We start from the raw sequence: 15,937 nt of genomic DNA, 5'->3' as shown, positions 1-15,937 counted from the left end.
AGGGGTGGAGCTTGTGAACTGTTTGAAGTCTGTGCCTGTGAGCCTCGTGATGGTTCAGTCTCCAAACAGCTCCACAGCTGGTCCAGAGTTCTGCTTCCATCTGGACCTGCTGAGGTGCTCCCACACCTTCAGCAGGGCGGTTCCATCTGGTATGGACTGGTTCCAACTGGTCTGGACTGGTTCCAACTGGTCTGGACTGGTTCCCACTGGTCTGGACTGGTTCCAACTGGTCTGGACCGGTGTGAACTGGTTTGAACTGGTTCATACAGATCTGAACCACTTTAAACTGGACTGAACTGGTTTAAACTGGTTCAGACAGGTGGGACCTGTTATGATCTGCTTTAAACTGGTCTGGACTGGTTTAATCTAGTCTTGACTGGTTGAGACTGACCTGAACCATTTTAAATTGATCTGAACTGGTTTGAACTGGTTCAGACAAGTGTGACATGATTTGAACGGGTCTGGACCGGTTTGAACTGGTCTGGACCGGTTTGAACTGGTCTGGACCGGTTTGAACTGGTCTGGACCGGTTTGAACGCCTGTGATTTCGCTGCTGGGAGCTCATTTGGTGTCAGATGGCGGCTGAATGTGAACCAAACGTGAAACTGCATGTCAGTGCTGAGGTCAAAGGTCAATGCTCACCAGGAACGTGTGTGTGTGTGTGTGTGTGTGTGTGTGTGTGTGTGTGTGTGTGTGTGTGTGTGTGTGTGCATGTGCGTGTGCGTGCGTGTGTGTGAGAAACTGAATGTCTCCGATGCTGCTGCTGACTGAAGATTCAGACTCAGATGTTTCTTTCTCATTGTTGCTTTGACTCTTTGACTGTGTGTGATTGTATGAAGGAGGCAGAGCTGCAGCAACAACAACAACAACAACAGCAAAATCAACAACAACAACATCAACAGCAGCAGCCGGAGCGGCTGAATCAGTGGAGCTCGTGAAGCACAGACCACCTCAATACAGCAGAAATACCTCAGAAGACTTTTCTACGTCCTCCTCACTCTCTGATTGTGAACTTTTGGGTTTTGACTTTTTGTGTTTTTTTTTTTTATATCGATGTTCAAACTGAAAGCGAACATGGCGCCGCTCAGACCTCCCAGCTGGAGACACGTCCCCACCTCCCTCCCGTCTGTGACTGGACTCAACTGCCACTCTGGGAAGAGCGCCCGGCCCGGGTTGGACGCCGCCCCCTCCTGGTGCCTTTACGCTGCCCTCCATTGGCCTCTGGACTCCCAGGAAAACCCGGCGGCGGCGGCGGCGTTCCAGCTGATCAGTCCGTCGCAGGCCTGGAGCCAATATGGCCGCCTCGCTGGTGGCAGTGAAAATTCAGTCCGACGCTCCACAGTGGGCGTTGTGGTCAGCTGGAGGGCTGCACCCGGGGATTTTCCCAGCTAGCAGAACCCCCCCATGGCGGGAGTCGGCCCGTGGGGCGCCCCCTGCTGGGTCGGGTTCTGCTGGTCAGGAGAACCAGAGTGTCGCGTACGTCCAGGGCTGATGGTGAACCAAGAACCCTGCCGACTCCGTCACCAACCCAACTCTGGGCCCGTTGGCACGGCAACCATCTCCAGTGAAAACACAACAGCTCCGGTTGTGTCGGAGGAATCTGTTTCCATGGCAACGGTGCTCAGGGTCACCGAAAACACACCGGCTCCCACGAAGGGACCCTTTGAGAATGCTCTGCCTCTGCATGGAAACATTCCTGAAACACCCAGGGCTTCAGTCTGGACGGCGGGATCCCTGGACCCGGTCCTGGACCTGGTCCTGGACCTGGTCCCAGACCTGGACCTGGTCCTGGACCTGGTCCCAGACCTGGACCTGGTCTGTGTTTTCCTGGGACAATACACTAGAACATTAATGTTAACGTTCTAAGGTGTTGTTCTCCGCGGTGTGTTTGAGTTCCACAGCACCACCCAGTGGAACAGCAGGAGAACTACATGGTTTTCAACACGTGCGGTTGCCATGGAAACACTGTTTTCGTTTGAAATGTTGCCATGGAAACGACACTTCAGACCCAGCCCAGAGCCCCCCCCCCATCTGGGCCAGGACCCTCCCTACAATACCGGACCGGACCCCCACTCAGAACCCCCCCCGTCCCTCCCGTCCAGGACCGCCCCCGACCGGGGTCCAGGTGTCTCCAGGAACATATTACCTCATGAAACACTCACAGCTCGGAGGTTCCGGCGGGGCGGCGGCTCGTTCCGTCTCACGCCGCGGTGGAATCCCGTCAGAACCGGACGGGCCGTCCTCCAATCAGAAGACAGCTTGGTCCACCACACCGGGTCGGCTGCCGGAGGAACCTCCATCCAGCCTCTCTGTTCTGTGGGTCTTCTTCTAGCAGTCCCTGCAGAGGTTCTGTTGGAGAACACCCGGCTCCGGGTTCTGGTTCCCCCGACGGAACATTTAGTCTCCAGCGAACCTCAGACAGTGAGAGCAAAACATGCAAACTGCTCCCAGAACCAGGGACCTCAGGAACCTGAGGGTGCTAACCACTTCACCACTGTACCAGACCGTCAGCTGGGACAGGGTCAGGAGTCTGCTGGGGGGGCCCGGGTCACCTGGGTCTGCAGGTCCCCTGCAGCTTCAGCAGGACTGGCTCTGAAGGAAACTGTCCTCAGGCCCTCTGCAGGAGTGTGAGCAGAGAGGGGCAGGATGCAGGGGCAGTAGGGGGGTCAAGCCCCCCAGCAGGGGGCAGTAAAGCCCCCCAGAGGGGGGATAAGTTCCCCCAGCAGGCTCCTCCTGCCTGAAGCTGCTTCCAGTCGTCACTGTAACTCATCTCATCCAGGAAGTTTTTTACTGTGATGGTTTGTAGGAATATTAACTGCGTGTGTGTGTGTTTGGAGAGAGTGTTTGTATTTGTGTGTGTGTGTGTGTGTGTGTGTGTGTGTGTGTGTGTGTGTGTGTGTGTGTGCGTGCGTGCGTGTCCTCTCTTCTAATCTATTTACATGAATCTGTGGGATTTCTCTTCCTCTCCACTCAGTGCCAAACTCATTGTACGAATGAATGTAGTTCAAGTCCTCAGTGCAACACACGCACACACACACACAAACACAAACACACACTCCCTCTCTCTCTCTCACACACACACACACACACACACAGTGTTAGTCTGAGTCCTCGTAGAGAAAGATTTATTCAGTTGGATTTTTTGTAGATGGAAACAATAAATAAAATCTGTTGATTCTTTTTGAAGAGCTGGTGTTGTCTCTCTCTGTGCAGTGGAACATTCAGCCGAGAACCCGCCGGTTCTGCTGGAGAACGTCAGTGGATTCACGTTGTCCATGTTCTGTGTTCTCCATCATGTTCTCCAGAGCGCTGCTAGTGAAAGACCCGTTTAGCTCTGGAGACCACATCAACTGATCAGGAACCTCAAACCTTTAATTACCTGGAGCTAAAAACACGAGACCACCGGAGTTCTGTGGTCTGTAGTTCTATGATCTGGACAGACAGGAGGAACCAGCCTGCTGGAGGAAACCAACTTCAGTGAAGTCAGTCTCATCCGGAACCTTCGCGCGCTGGGAGGAACCTGTGTACACAGCCGGACACTTTACTGGCAGCACTACGTCCAGCCTAAACGTCCAATAAGTACAGGTAAGATCTAATAATCTAACGACGAAGCACGTGCACAACTGTACAGATAGTAAATATCCCCGGAGAGGAGTTTGACTCGTCTCATGTCGCTGGTGAGGATGAGCGTTAGCATCGGCTAAAGAGCTCCGCTAGCTAGCATCGCTCCCTCCCAGACAGCAGGGGGCGCTGAGCCGACACGAACGACGTCTTTAGGAGGTGCCCCCCCCCCCCCCAAAAAAAAAAAAAAACCCAAAACAAAACAAAAAACTGTTTATTGCATATTGTAGCAATGAAAGTAAAGTATAAAGCAGAAACTCCAGAGGGAAAACGTAAAACTGAACAGAGGGTTTTTGGGGAGTTGATACACTGTGACACATCTTCAACGTTTCACATACTGATGCACTTTTAATGGCTTTTAGCTTTTTGGAGCAATGGATTGGTTGGCTGAACTTGGAGAAGCAGTTTTTCTACCTGTTGATTTGCTTTTTTCTGAAGTTATTAGAACTGTGAGTCAAACCTGACTGAGCAGGACGCAAAGGATGATCCACGAAACGCTTCAACAACCGGGCAACACCCTACAAGTGCTCAGGGGAGTTTTCACAAAAACAGGTCATTATCTCATTAAAATCTAGTTTGAAGGTGAAGTTTAGCTGTGGACAAGCTGAAAGACATTTCTTTCGTTTCACAAGCTGCGTCGGCGCCAGACCTTCTTGGTTGCCGGGGGTCAGGGGGAGCTGGTGCTGGGGGGTTTAAGTATCTGTGGAGGATTTTCTACCATAACACCCACAGAGTGCACACACCTGTGCTTTCAGAACGTCTTCAGTCCCCGTTACTGTGACACGGCGGCCATGTTGTGGAGGGACTTCTCGCTGTGACAGGGCGTTAAAGATGCTTTAAAGAGTTTGCACGTTTTATGCAAAACAGCAGCCCCTGCAGGCCTTGGGCGTAACTGCAGCTCAGTGAAACGCTGGTGCCTGTGGCTTGCGTCCATGTACATACACGGAAGAGGGCAGTGGTGGGCCGTCAGGGCCTGCAAGGCCTTCTCTGCTGGCCTAAAAGGTATCTGAATTACAGACTGATGTAAATTATATTTTGTCCATGAATAATTAATAAATGATTCCAAACGGTATGATCTGGTTCCTTTCATAGTCTTCCCGTGGTTGCGTTGCTTCCAGACATGTTTTTTTCATATTAAATCATTTAAGCAATCAGATTTCAGGCATCATCTGTTGCTAGGGTAAAAAGAAATCTGCCCGAGGCCTTCACTGTCCGTTCTGATGGCGCAGTAAAGTAAAGTAAAGCGTCAAGCAGACAGCTGCTTCAACCAATCAGATTTCGAGTTGGCGACTCAGCGCCTTCTAGCTAGCTACACTAACAACAGCAGATCCAGGCCTTCTGATTTACATTCACCAAGAGATACAGTAGGGGGCGCTATGCACCTAAGTTGTTGGTCGCCTACCGCAATTATTCCAAAGAAGAAGAAGCAGAAGAAGACCTGAGGAGAATTAAAACTTATGCCAGAAATACCACAGGGCAGCTGGACTTTCAGCCCTGGCTTTATGGAACTGAAACGCACGGATAATCTATATGACAGAACAAATGAACTCTTTTTGAGGAAGGAAAGGTGGATGGATTTTGTTTACAAATAATCGGGATTTTGGTGAGTAAAATGTTCCTCTTTTCCTAAATAATATTGCTGTTTTATTAAGTTGATGCTTATTGTATGTGCACAGATGAAGTAGGAGACTTGTGCACTTCGGCAAAGGCATTTATTCTGGCTGCACAAGTATCTATCTGCTGTGCAACAACTCTTTATATGCATGTCTGTTTAATAAGATATTTTTTTATAGACATAAAATAGTTATTGAGGGGTGGATTGGTTCAGGCGAATCTGTTCTGAGGGCCTTAGTGTGAAATGCACGATCCGCCACTGGAAGAAGGGATCTCCTTCCTCGCTCTTTTAGCAGCGCTTGAGTAAAATTTAAGTTTCTTTTGCCTGGTGGGTCTGTGTTGGAGCTGAGGCAGTGCTAGAAGCCGGTCTTTTCTTACTTTCTGGAAGATCTATCCTCAGCACTGCTCAGTTGTTGCTCACTAAGCATCTGGCGGAGTAATGGCGGACAAAACGAAAGCTGAGGAAGTCAGGCCAGCAGGAGGCGCATTATGTCACATCCTCCCAAATTCTCCCCCAAAAACTTCTGGAGCCGGACCGGCACTGTGACTTTCAAGTGACAATTTAGCGCTGTTAGAGGTACTGGTAATGAATATGTCAGGGCACATTGTACACATCATTAAAAATATGTAACATATTTATGGTGGAAAATAAGTATTTTTAAAGTTGAAAAACTCCTTAATGCACCTTTAAATTCAGAAATGATTGGAACTGTTTATGAAGCTGCACAGAATGAGCACAAGGCAGGCAGCTGTTCTGGGGCTGATCTGGAACCTCCTGAGGTTTGCTCTGGAGCTGATCTGGAACCTCCTGAGGTTTGCTCTGGAGCTGATCTGGAACCTCCCGAGGTTTGTTCTGGGGCTGATCTGGAACCTCCTGAGGTTTGCTCTGGGGCTGATCTGGAACCTCCTGAGGTTTGCTCTGGGGCTGATCTGGAACCTCCTGAGGTTTGCTCTGGGGCTGATCTGGAACCTCCTGAGGTTTGCTCTGGGGCTGATCTGGAACCTCCTGAGGTTTGTTCTGGAGCTGATCTGGAACCTCCTGAGGTTTGCTCTGGAGCTGATCTGGAACCTCCTGAGGTTTGCTCTGGGGCTGATCTGGAACCTCCTGAGGTTTGTTCTGGGGCTGATCTGGAACCTCCTGAGGTTTGTTCTGGGGCTCATGCTGTCTGGAGTTCCTCCTCTGAATGCTGGGTGATTTTTCCTGGCGGCCATATTGGCGGCGGAGTTGTTTTCGTTCTATCGCTAACAGCTGATTGTGTCTGGACTCACTGACCAGCTGTTCTCTGGTCACTGCTGGAATGTTCCGGATCACTCGGTCGGTGCCTCCAGCTGACGTTACACACCTGCGGTCGCGGGAGGGACGGGGACTCACGGAGGACAGAAGGGAGTCCAGACTGGAATCCTCCAAGATCAACGTTTATTAGTGGAAAGAAGTTACAAACGGTTCCAGAGTTCCTACTGGCTATACTGCTGCTGCTGTGGGATACGGTCGTCATAGCAACAGCTGTGTTTTCTTTGCAATCCTCTACTCTCTTTTCCTACGGAGACAGACTGAAGACTAAACCCCCGGTTCCCCCTGCGCTCCCCCGTCTGCCCCCCCCCCCGGCTCCTCTGAACCGCCCCGGACCCCCGGAGAGGACCCGGACCAGAGGGTGGAAACCCTCAGACTGAAGGACGGTGCTGCAGGACGGAGGAGGACGCAGATCAGGACCGAGGGAAAGGGGCGGAGCTGGGCGGGGCACGGGGGCGGGGTGGGGGGTTTGATTCCCGGACTCGTACTGTGGAGCGTTCAGTTCTCCTCCTCTGTTCGTCCAGTTGCTTACTATGGTTACCATGGTTACCAGTATCACCTGCTCAATCAGTGACGTCACAGACGGTTGAATCACAGGTGTGTGTGTGTGTGTGTGGAGCTGCTGTTTGCTGACTTCATTGTAAATTTTGCTGTGAGGATGTTTGAATCCAGAACGTTGTGTTTTCCTGCATATTTAATTTTCAGAACATGAGCTGTGGACGGGGGGGGGGGGGGGGGGGGGGGGGGAATAATGAACACGGAATAATGAACGTTGGACTTTCAGAGGAGTGGAACCGACAGCAGGGCGGAGCTTCCAGCGGGGCGGAGCTTCCATTATCCGGAAGAGGGTTAAGACAGGTAGATGAGGATGATGAAGATGATGAAGGTGCAAGGCTGCAGGTGAGGACATACAGGAAGCAGCTCAAGCCCTTTCATAATAAAACACATACGATGGGACTGAGGACAGCTGCCCCTGCCCCCCCCCCAGAACGAGCAGACGACCACCAGGTCCGAACCAGGAGAACCATTCTGGGCCAAACTGTAATGACAGCCAGCAGGAACCGTTCTGTCTACAGGGTTCAGTTCTGTGTGTTTCTGTGTGTGTGTGTGTGTGTGTGTGTGTGTGTGTGTGTGTGTGTGTATATATATATATGAATGTGTGTGTCCTGTCCTTGACCTGGATGGAATTGAGCTTTCAGCTAACTGGCATATTTACACACTGTCCCTTCAAAATAAATAAATAAAATAAATAAATAAAAAAATATTGCTAAAATTAACAATGCTAAAAAGGCAGGCCAGGTTCACATAGGTAGAAAATTCTGCTGTAGAAAATTCAGCAGTTCTTACAGACGGCGACATTCTGACGGCCCGGCTCTCTAGAAAGGAATAAAAACTGTTCAGTATTTACAGAAGGAACGACTCGGGACAGGAGTAGAAAAGTCAGCAGGTCCTCCACCGCTTTGACTTCATTCAGCATTTTGCTCTGCTGTGAAACCTGACTCCGGGTCATTTGCATACCAGCAGTGATTGGCTGTTCAGCTGGAGGAGGGGGCGGGGCTATCTCCACTGCTCAGCTGGCAGAGGAATCTAACTGGCTGGGTTCTGAAGGTTCCACGTTCTCCAGGTTATCAACTTCATTCTCCTCTACTTTCTCCTCAAAGCGGCCTCAGTCCTGAACTCCGGTCCCAAGTCCCTGAAGGGAGTCCTGCTGAGAACAGCCAGGCTCCGGTTCTGGTTCTGGTTCTCTGTGTTCTACGTTGCGTTTGATACAGATCTGTCAACCCTGGAGAACCTGCGGCGTTCTGTTGACATCCGCGGTGGATTTCTCACCCGCCAACTGTGAGGAGGAGCTAACGCTCGCTCCTGCTAACTGTGAGGAGGAGCTAACGCTAGCTCCCGCCAACTGTGAGGAAGAGCTAACGCTAGCTCCCGCCAACTGTGAGGAAGAGCTAACGCTAGCTCCCACCAACTGTGAGGAAGAGCTAACGCTAGCTCCCGCTAACTGTGAGGAATAGCTAACGCTAGCTCCCGCCAACTGTGAGGAGGAGCTAACGCTAGCTCCCGCCAACTGTGAGGAGCTAACGCTAGCTCCCGCCAACTGTGAGGAGGAGCTAACGCTCGCTCCCGCTAACTGTGAGGAAGAGCTAACGCTAGCTCCCACCAACTGTGAGGAAGAGCTAACGCTAGCTCCCGCTAACTGTGAGGAATAGCTAACGCTAGCTCCCGCCAACTGTGAGGAGGAGCTAACGCTAGCTCCCGCCAACTGTGAGGAGCTAACGCTAGCTCCCGCCAACTGTGAGGAGGAGCTAACGCTCGCTCCCGCTAACTGTGAGGAAGAGCTAACGCTAGCTCCCGCCAACTGTGAGGAAGAGCTAACGCTAGCTCCCACCAACTGTGAGGAAGAGCTAACGCTAGCTCCCGCTAACTGTGAGGAATAGCTAACGCTAGCTCCCGCCAACTGTGAGGAGGAGCTAACGCTAGCTCCCGCCAACTGTGAGGAGCTAACGCTAGCTCCCGCCAACTGTGAGGAGGAGCTAACGCTAGCTCCCGCCAACTGTGAGGAGAGCTAACGCTAGCTCCCGCCAACTGTGAGGAAGAGCTAACGCTAGCTCCCGCCAACTGTGAGGAAGAGCTAACGCTAGCTCCCGCCAACTGTGAGGAAGAGCTAACGCTAGCTCCCGCCAACTGGAGGAAGGGCTAACGCTAGCTCCCGCCAACTGTGAGGAAGAGCTAACGCTAGCTCCCGCCAACTGTGAGGAAGAGCTAACGCTAGCTCCCGCCAACTGTGAGGAAGAGCAAACGCTAGCTCCCGCCAACTGTGAGGAAGAGCTAACGCTAGCTCCCGCCAACTGTGAGGAAGAGCTAACGCTAGCTCCCGCTAACTGTGAGGAAGAGCTAACGCTAGCTCTGACTAACTCTGGAAGAGCTAACGCTAGCCAACTCCAACTGTGAGGAGCCAACGCTAGCTGCCACTGACTGTGAGGACGAGCTAATGCTGATGTAGCGCTCTGTCACCCAGAGAGATGTTTAAATAATTCATCTTTAAATACAGCGAAGCTCGAGCTAACTGCTAACTGCTAACAGCAGGATAATTAACCCATCAAACATCAAACATTCATTTAGCTTTAAAGAACTGTTCAGGATGACTGCGGCTCGTCACCGCCATGTTTTTATTGATCATTTATCTCTTGTGTGTGTGTGTGTGTGTGTGTGTGTGTGTGTGTGTGTGTGTGTGTGTGTGTGTGTGTGTGTGTGTGTGTGTGTGTGGGGGGGGGGGGGGAGGGGTTCATCTGTCTGGTTCCTCCCTGGAGGCCGAGCTGCATCAGAACCTTCTGGAACCACACAGGAGGTACCATCAGGACCTTCCGGAGCGTTCCGTTCTAAAGAGAACCCTTCGGCCTGCTGTGCCTCGCCCACATCTCTACGTGTTTTTCTGACAAAGCTCGGTGTGTAAATGTTCCGTGGGCCGAGGCCCCGCCCCCACCCATGGCCCCACCCCCGCCTCTGGCCCCGCCCCCGGGACAGGCGCGTGTAGAAAAGGAGGCGGAGCAGACCTCAGCTGCAGCGTCTCACGTGCTCCAGCACGTACTCGGGGAAGTGCAGGCTGCACACCTGCAGCCCGTCCAGTTTGCAAGGCATCCTGGGATACTCGTCCTCCTTCCACTTGTTGTCGTCGGGGTCGAAGGTCAGGATGGAGTCACTGTAGTGGCCGTTGTAGCACAGGCCGCCCAGCACCATGATCTGGCGCTCCAAGACGGCCACGCCGTGGCCGCTGCGGCCGATGGGCATGGAGGCCAGGATGGTCCAGTCGTCGGCGCCGGGGTCGTACACCTCGGTGGACGGACAGCCCTGCGACTCGAAGGAGGCGCGCAGCACCACGCACACGCCGCCGAACACGTACAGCTTCCCGTTGTGGGAGATCATCTTGTGGAAGCAGCGCGCGTAGTTCATCTTGGACTTGTTCTCCCAGCAGCCGGCGTGCGCGGCGGGCGGCGCCGGGCCGCGGCCCCGCGCCCGCAGGGGGTCCGGCCCGCCGGCGCCGCCCCCCGCCTCCCGCCCGGGGTCGAACACGCACACCTGCTTGGAGGTGGAGGAGGACGTGATGCCGCCGGTGATGTAGAGCTTGCCGTCCAGCACCGTGCCCTCGTGGCCGTACTTGTTGACGGGGTATGGCTCCACGAACTCCCAGCGGTCCTCCAGGATGTCGTAGCGCTCGGTGGAGTAGAAGGTCTCGTCCCGCGTGCGGCCCGCCACGGCGTAGATGAACTTCCCGATGACGCCCACGGCGAACTCCGACCTGCGGGGGGAGACGGGAGGCGTGAGAGGGGGCGGGGCCACGGGGGGCGGGGCCACGGGGGGCGGGGCTACGGCGGGACGGGGGCCGGACCTGGGGACGGACATGTCGGCCATGCGGAGCCAGGAGTTCTGGCGGGGGTCGTAGCGGTACACCTTGGACGAGGCGTGGAACTCGCCGTCCGGCCCCAGCTCCTCGCCGCCCAGCAGGAAGGCGAAGTTGTTGACGATGGCGAGGCAGTCGGGGCGCAGCGGAACCTGAGGACCCTCCAGCTCCCACCACACCTGGGGAGCAGAACCGGGTCAGAGCAGAACCGGGTCAGAGCAGAGCCGGGTGAAGAACAACCTGTCTACACAACAACGTTTCAAGTGAAAAGCAGGCCTGCTTCTGGAAAACATGGACCAGGAGCATGTGGATCAGGACCAGGAGCATGTGGATCAGGACCAGGAGCATGTGGATCAGGACCAGGAGCATGTGGATCAGGACCAGGAGCATGTGGATCAGGATCTCGGCCCTCTGGAGGAAGACCGGTCTCTGATGGTCTCTACTGAGCATGTGCAGAACTGCTGCAGCAGCGTTTCCATGGAAACTGAGCCGTTATCAAGAAGACGTTTGTTGTGGACCTGGTTAGCTCAGCTAGCTAGCTCAGGAGTGACGGAGGAGTGACGGAGGAGTGACGGAGGAGTGATGTAGTGATGGACCCCCCCCCCCCCCACCTTGGGCCGCTGCAGCAGCAGGATCTTGCTGTTCACCATGCTGTGTCCGATCATCCCCCTGAAGACGGCGGTCTGGGGACGGGCCGACCGGATGCGGTTGGAGTTGGTGTCCACCAGCGGCTGGCGGTGGACGTCGTGGAAGTAGCCCAGCGCCTGGTCCACTTCCTGCCGCAGTTGCCGGGAGTACCGGTAGAACTCCGACGTCTTCACCTGTCGGACGGGACGGGAGAGGACGGGACGGGGACGTTAGTGGACAGAGACGTCTCTCGTTCCCGTCCTGGACTCGTGGCGTCTCCGTGTCCCCGACCTTCTCGAAGATGTTGGCCGGCGTCATGAGACAGAAGCGGACGGACTGGACGACGGTGTCCGTGTGGCGCCAGCGCCGCCGGTCGTGACGGAGCCACGCCTGCACCGCCTCGTACAGCTCGATCTCCGGGAAGCGGCTCAGAGCGTCGCTGCTCAGGTAGGCCTGGGGACGGGGACGGGGGACAGCGTCAGGGGATGGAGACAGGGACAGGGACAGGAGACAGGGACGTGGGATACAGACAGGGTCAGGGGACGGACAGGGAGAAGGTCAGGACGGAGACAGGAGATGGAGACAGGGACAAGGTCGGGTCAGAGATAGAGACAGGGGACGGAGACAGCGTAGGGGACAGGGGATGGAGACAGAGTCAGGGGACGGACAGAGAGAAGGTCGGGACGGAGACGGGGGATGGAGACAGCAGATGGTCAGGGGACAGGGACAGGGGGGAGACACGGTCAGGGGACAGAGATAGGAGACAGAGACATGTTCAAAGGACGGAGACCGGGTCAGGGGAAGGGGACAGGGGACAGACAGGAAGAATGTCCGGACAGAGACAGGGGATTGAGACAGCAGATGGTCAGGAGACAGGGTCAGGGGACGGAGACCGGGCCAGGGGATGGGGACAGGAGATGGAGACAGGGTCAGGGGACGGACAGGGAAAAGGTCAGGAGATGCAGGGGATGGAGACAGGGACACGGTCAGGAGACAGGGAGCGACAGGGACTTGGTCAGGGGACAGGGAGACAGTCATGAGCTGGACAGAAGGGGACGGTCAGGGGACGGACACAGACCTGCAGTCTCTCCAGGCTGAGGTAGGACAGGAAGTCGGCCCGGCTCATGAGCGGGACGAAGTTGTCCAGCAGGAAGCCGTCCAGCCGCTCGCGGACGCCGTCCACGCCCACGCTGAAGTCCTCCAGCAGCCGCGTCACCTCGGCGCAGTTGTCCAGGCAGATCTTGGCGAGCAGGAAGGAGCAGCAGAACTCCACCGCCTCCGTCAGCTGCACGTACATGGCGGCCTGCAGGATCTCCTGCACCGACGCCATGCTCAGCTCCAGGGAGCCGTAGTACATGAAGCGCAGGATGTGGCCGAAGCCCGCCGCCGTCAGCCCCTTCAGCTGGATCCGGTCCTGGTCCCGCTCCCGCATGTCCGCCGTGAACATCACCCGGAAGTAGTCGCTCTGCGTCGCCAGCAGGGCCTTGTGGGCCTGCGAGGGGGGGGGGGGAAGAGACAGAGAAGGAGGGAGAGAGGGAGACACATGGAGAGAGAGAGAGACAGAGACACACATATGGAGAGAGAGACACAGAGACACACACACACGGAGAGAGAGAGACAGAGACACACACGGGGAGAGAGAGAGAGAGGGTGAGAGAGAGAGAGAGAGACAGTACGTTTACATGCAGCCAATAAGTAGCGCGTGGCCATGTAAACACCCGCAAAAACCCGAATAAGCTCACATTTGTGTTTTTAAAATCCTGAAAAAGACCGCCGGGTTCCTCCTTTTCAAACCCGAATTTCTGTTCATATAAACGCGCATCAGGATATCTCGGTCGAAAGAGACATAAATACTGCTCTGCGCATGTTCTATCCGCAAAGAATCTCAGTCTTTTGAGTAAAGGAACTACTTGTGACACAGTGTAGCTGCTGCTCCGTAAATAAAATGTGCAGAAATCGTTCAGTTCTTCTCTTTTACTGAAAAAACGCTGCATCGCTTCACTGAACATGTCACCACGTCTTACTGCTGACTGTTTCTCACAACATGCGGAGAGCCTGCAGCCCTCTTCTTCTGTGGTGTCTGTGTAAAATAAGGTTGAACCTGCAAACAGCACACCTAGTGGCATGAGGTGTAACTGCAGTCATGGCGTCTGCGCCGTGGATTGAATGGAGACATCCCGATGTCTGTTCAGCAGGTAAACGGGGTTTTCCGAACGTTTCAGAAACTGGAATATTGACTGCATGAAAACGTAGTCAGTGTCTCCTTTTTTTCAGAGTTGCTTTAAGTTTTGTTCTCATTCTTCATCAGTTTTCTGACTCGTCGTGGTCACTGTGGTGCAGTGGTTAGCTCTGCCTCCTCACGGCACCAGGTGCCCTGATCCAGTGTGTGTGTGTGTGTGTGTGTGTGTGTGTGTGTACCTGGAAGTGGTGCTCCTCGATCAGCAGTGTGACGTCCAGCAGCAGACGCTCCTCGTACAGCGCCCTGAAGCCCGACGACACACTCCCATCATGCACCTGGGACAGGTACACCTCCACATCCGCCCCCGACATAACACTCCTGTGGAGGGGCGGGGTTAGCCAGCGCGAAGAGAAGGAACACACACACACACGCCACGCTCACCTCTGATTGGCCACGGGCATGTCAGAGGAGGCCGTCCCAGCCAATCAGAGCACGGCGCCCCTCGTGTCCAGTCGCAGTGGAGACCTGGACGAAGAGCCAGCAGTCAGAACCCGACCAACACACTCCCCTAATGCTAATGCTAGTTAGCATCACCGTCTCTCTCTGCTACTCGTAGTAACTTTCTCTAAAAGTTTCTTGGCTTGGCGGCCAGATTGGAGCTGCTTGTGGACTGGTTTTGGGCCACGTGCCTTATGTTTGACAGAAACTGTATGGAGGGTTAAAGGTCGGGGAAGTCGTACCTGTTGGAGCCCAGGTGAACGATCACAGGCTTCGATGGCAGAGCGCTAACAGAGCGCTAACAGAGCGCTAGCATCTCCTGTGCTTGAGTCTCCCTGGTTCTGAGAGAGGAGACAGGAACATGGGTATTAGACCAGGAGGAAGAGGAGGAGGAGGAGGAAGAGGAACAGTTTAAAGGAGGATGAGGAGGAACAGCTAAGAGGAGGAGGAAGAGGAACCGTTTAAAGGAGGATGAGGAGGAGCAGGAAGAGGAGGAGGAGGAGGAGGAAAAGCTTAGAGGAGGAGGAGGAACAGCTTAAAGGAGAAGAAGGATGAGGAGGAGCAGCAGCATTCAGGGTCAGAGCCTGGTCCGTCTAGTGGACAGACAGAGCAGCAGCTGCTCCTCCTCCTCTAAGCTGTTCCTCCTCCTCCTCCTCCTCCTCCTCCTCCTCTAAGCTGTTCCTCTTCCTCCTCCTCCTCCTCCTCTAAGCTGTTCCTTCTCCTCCTCCTCCTCCTCTAAGCTGTTCCTCCTCCTCCTCTAAGCTGTTCCTCCTCCTCCTCCTCCTCCTCCTCCTCCTCCAGGTAAACACAGCTCTGAGCAGCACTCAGCCTCCTCCGGTGTAAACAAAGCTCCCCCCGGGTCTCCGCTGCTCCCCGCTCCTCGTGGAGCTCCGGGCGGAAGATCCTCCATCCTGCCCCCCCTCCCGGCTCACCTCTCGGACCCGGCGGCTCGGGCTCCGTCGGACATCAGCGGGGCTCCGCCGTGCCGCGGGCAGCGTCCATCAGCCCGGTCCCGGTACGGAGACCCCCACACGGTCCGGGTCCGTCCCGGATCAGAACCCCCCAAGCGGCCCGGATCAGAGAGCCCCACACGCTGCGGGTCAGGATCGGGGACCCCAGCACGGATCCGGGTCAGTCCGAACCGCAGCGGTCCTCCGGACCCCAGGACGCCATCTTCTGCACCGACGTCACTTCCTGTGTGGGCGGGGCTAAAGGGCGTAGCACGCCATGCACAGCTCGTGGATCGGACAGAGGAGCCGCTCCTCAGGAAAAATAACGCCGGACTACAAGTGGGATGGTTCACTCCCACCGAGGTGCAGAAGTCCTGTCAGAACCGTCAGAACCCGGTCCAACAGAGAAACAGAACAATTTATAAAAATTAACAGTGATTCGAATTATAAGGAAGCTGCTGAAAGTATTGACTTATGTACCTTGATTTTTTTTTAATTAACTTTTACTGACTGATTTTTGTTGTTGTTGTGTTTTTATTCTGTTTATTTCATAAATAAAAATAGTGGAAAATTAATCGAATATTTATTGTAATGATTGTTTTTTCTAACATGCATACAATGTCTTATATACATCACAATTTTATAGTAAATGTAGTATTTATTATATTTTGGAATTTAATACCGGCGATCAGCTAGACAAAAATTATCAGTAGCATGACGTCATTATTATCCGACGGACCCGACACATGGATACTAGT

The 15,937-nt window shown here is 54.3% G+C and overlaps 1 protein-coding gene across 1 annotated transcript; it reads right to left on the bottom strand.

Moving 5' to 3' along the window:
- Nucleotides 1–8,780: 8,780 nt before the first annotated feature.
- On the bottom strand, nucleotides 8,781–15,420 carry klhl15 (kelch-like family member 15). Its single transcript, XM_030099203.1, has 9 exons — nucleotides 15,162–15,420; nucleotides 14,472–14,570; nucleotides 14,173–14,256; nucleotides 13,971–14,109; nucleotides 12,631–13,044; nucleotides 11,844–12,005; nucleotides 11,537–11,746; nucleotides 10,914–11,104; nucleotides 8,781–10,823 (listed from the first exon to the last, which is right to left on the bottom strand). The coding sequence occupies exons 3-9, from the start codon at nucleotides 14,190–14,192 to the stop codon at nucleotides 10,082–10,084; spliced, it is 1,878 nt and encodes a 625-aa protein (XP_029955063.1). The 5' UTR covers nucleotides 14,193–14,256; nucleotides 14,472–14,570; nucleotides 15,162–15,420; the 3' UTR covers nucleotides 8,781–10,081.
- Nucleotides 15,421–15,937: the final 517 nt, after the last annotated feature.

Source organism: Salarias fasciatus, chromosome 9 (genome assembly GCF_902148845.1).
Source record: "Salarias fasciatus chromosome 9, fSalaFa1.1, whole genome shotgun sequence".
Classification (NCBI taxonomy): Eukaryota; Metazoa; Chordata; class Actinopteri; order Blenniiformes; family Blenniidae; genus Salarias; species Salarias fasciatus.
This window is presented reverse-complemented; position numbering and strand designations above follow the sequence as displayed.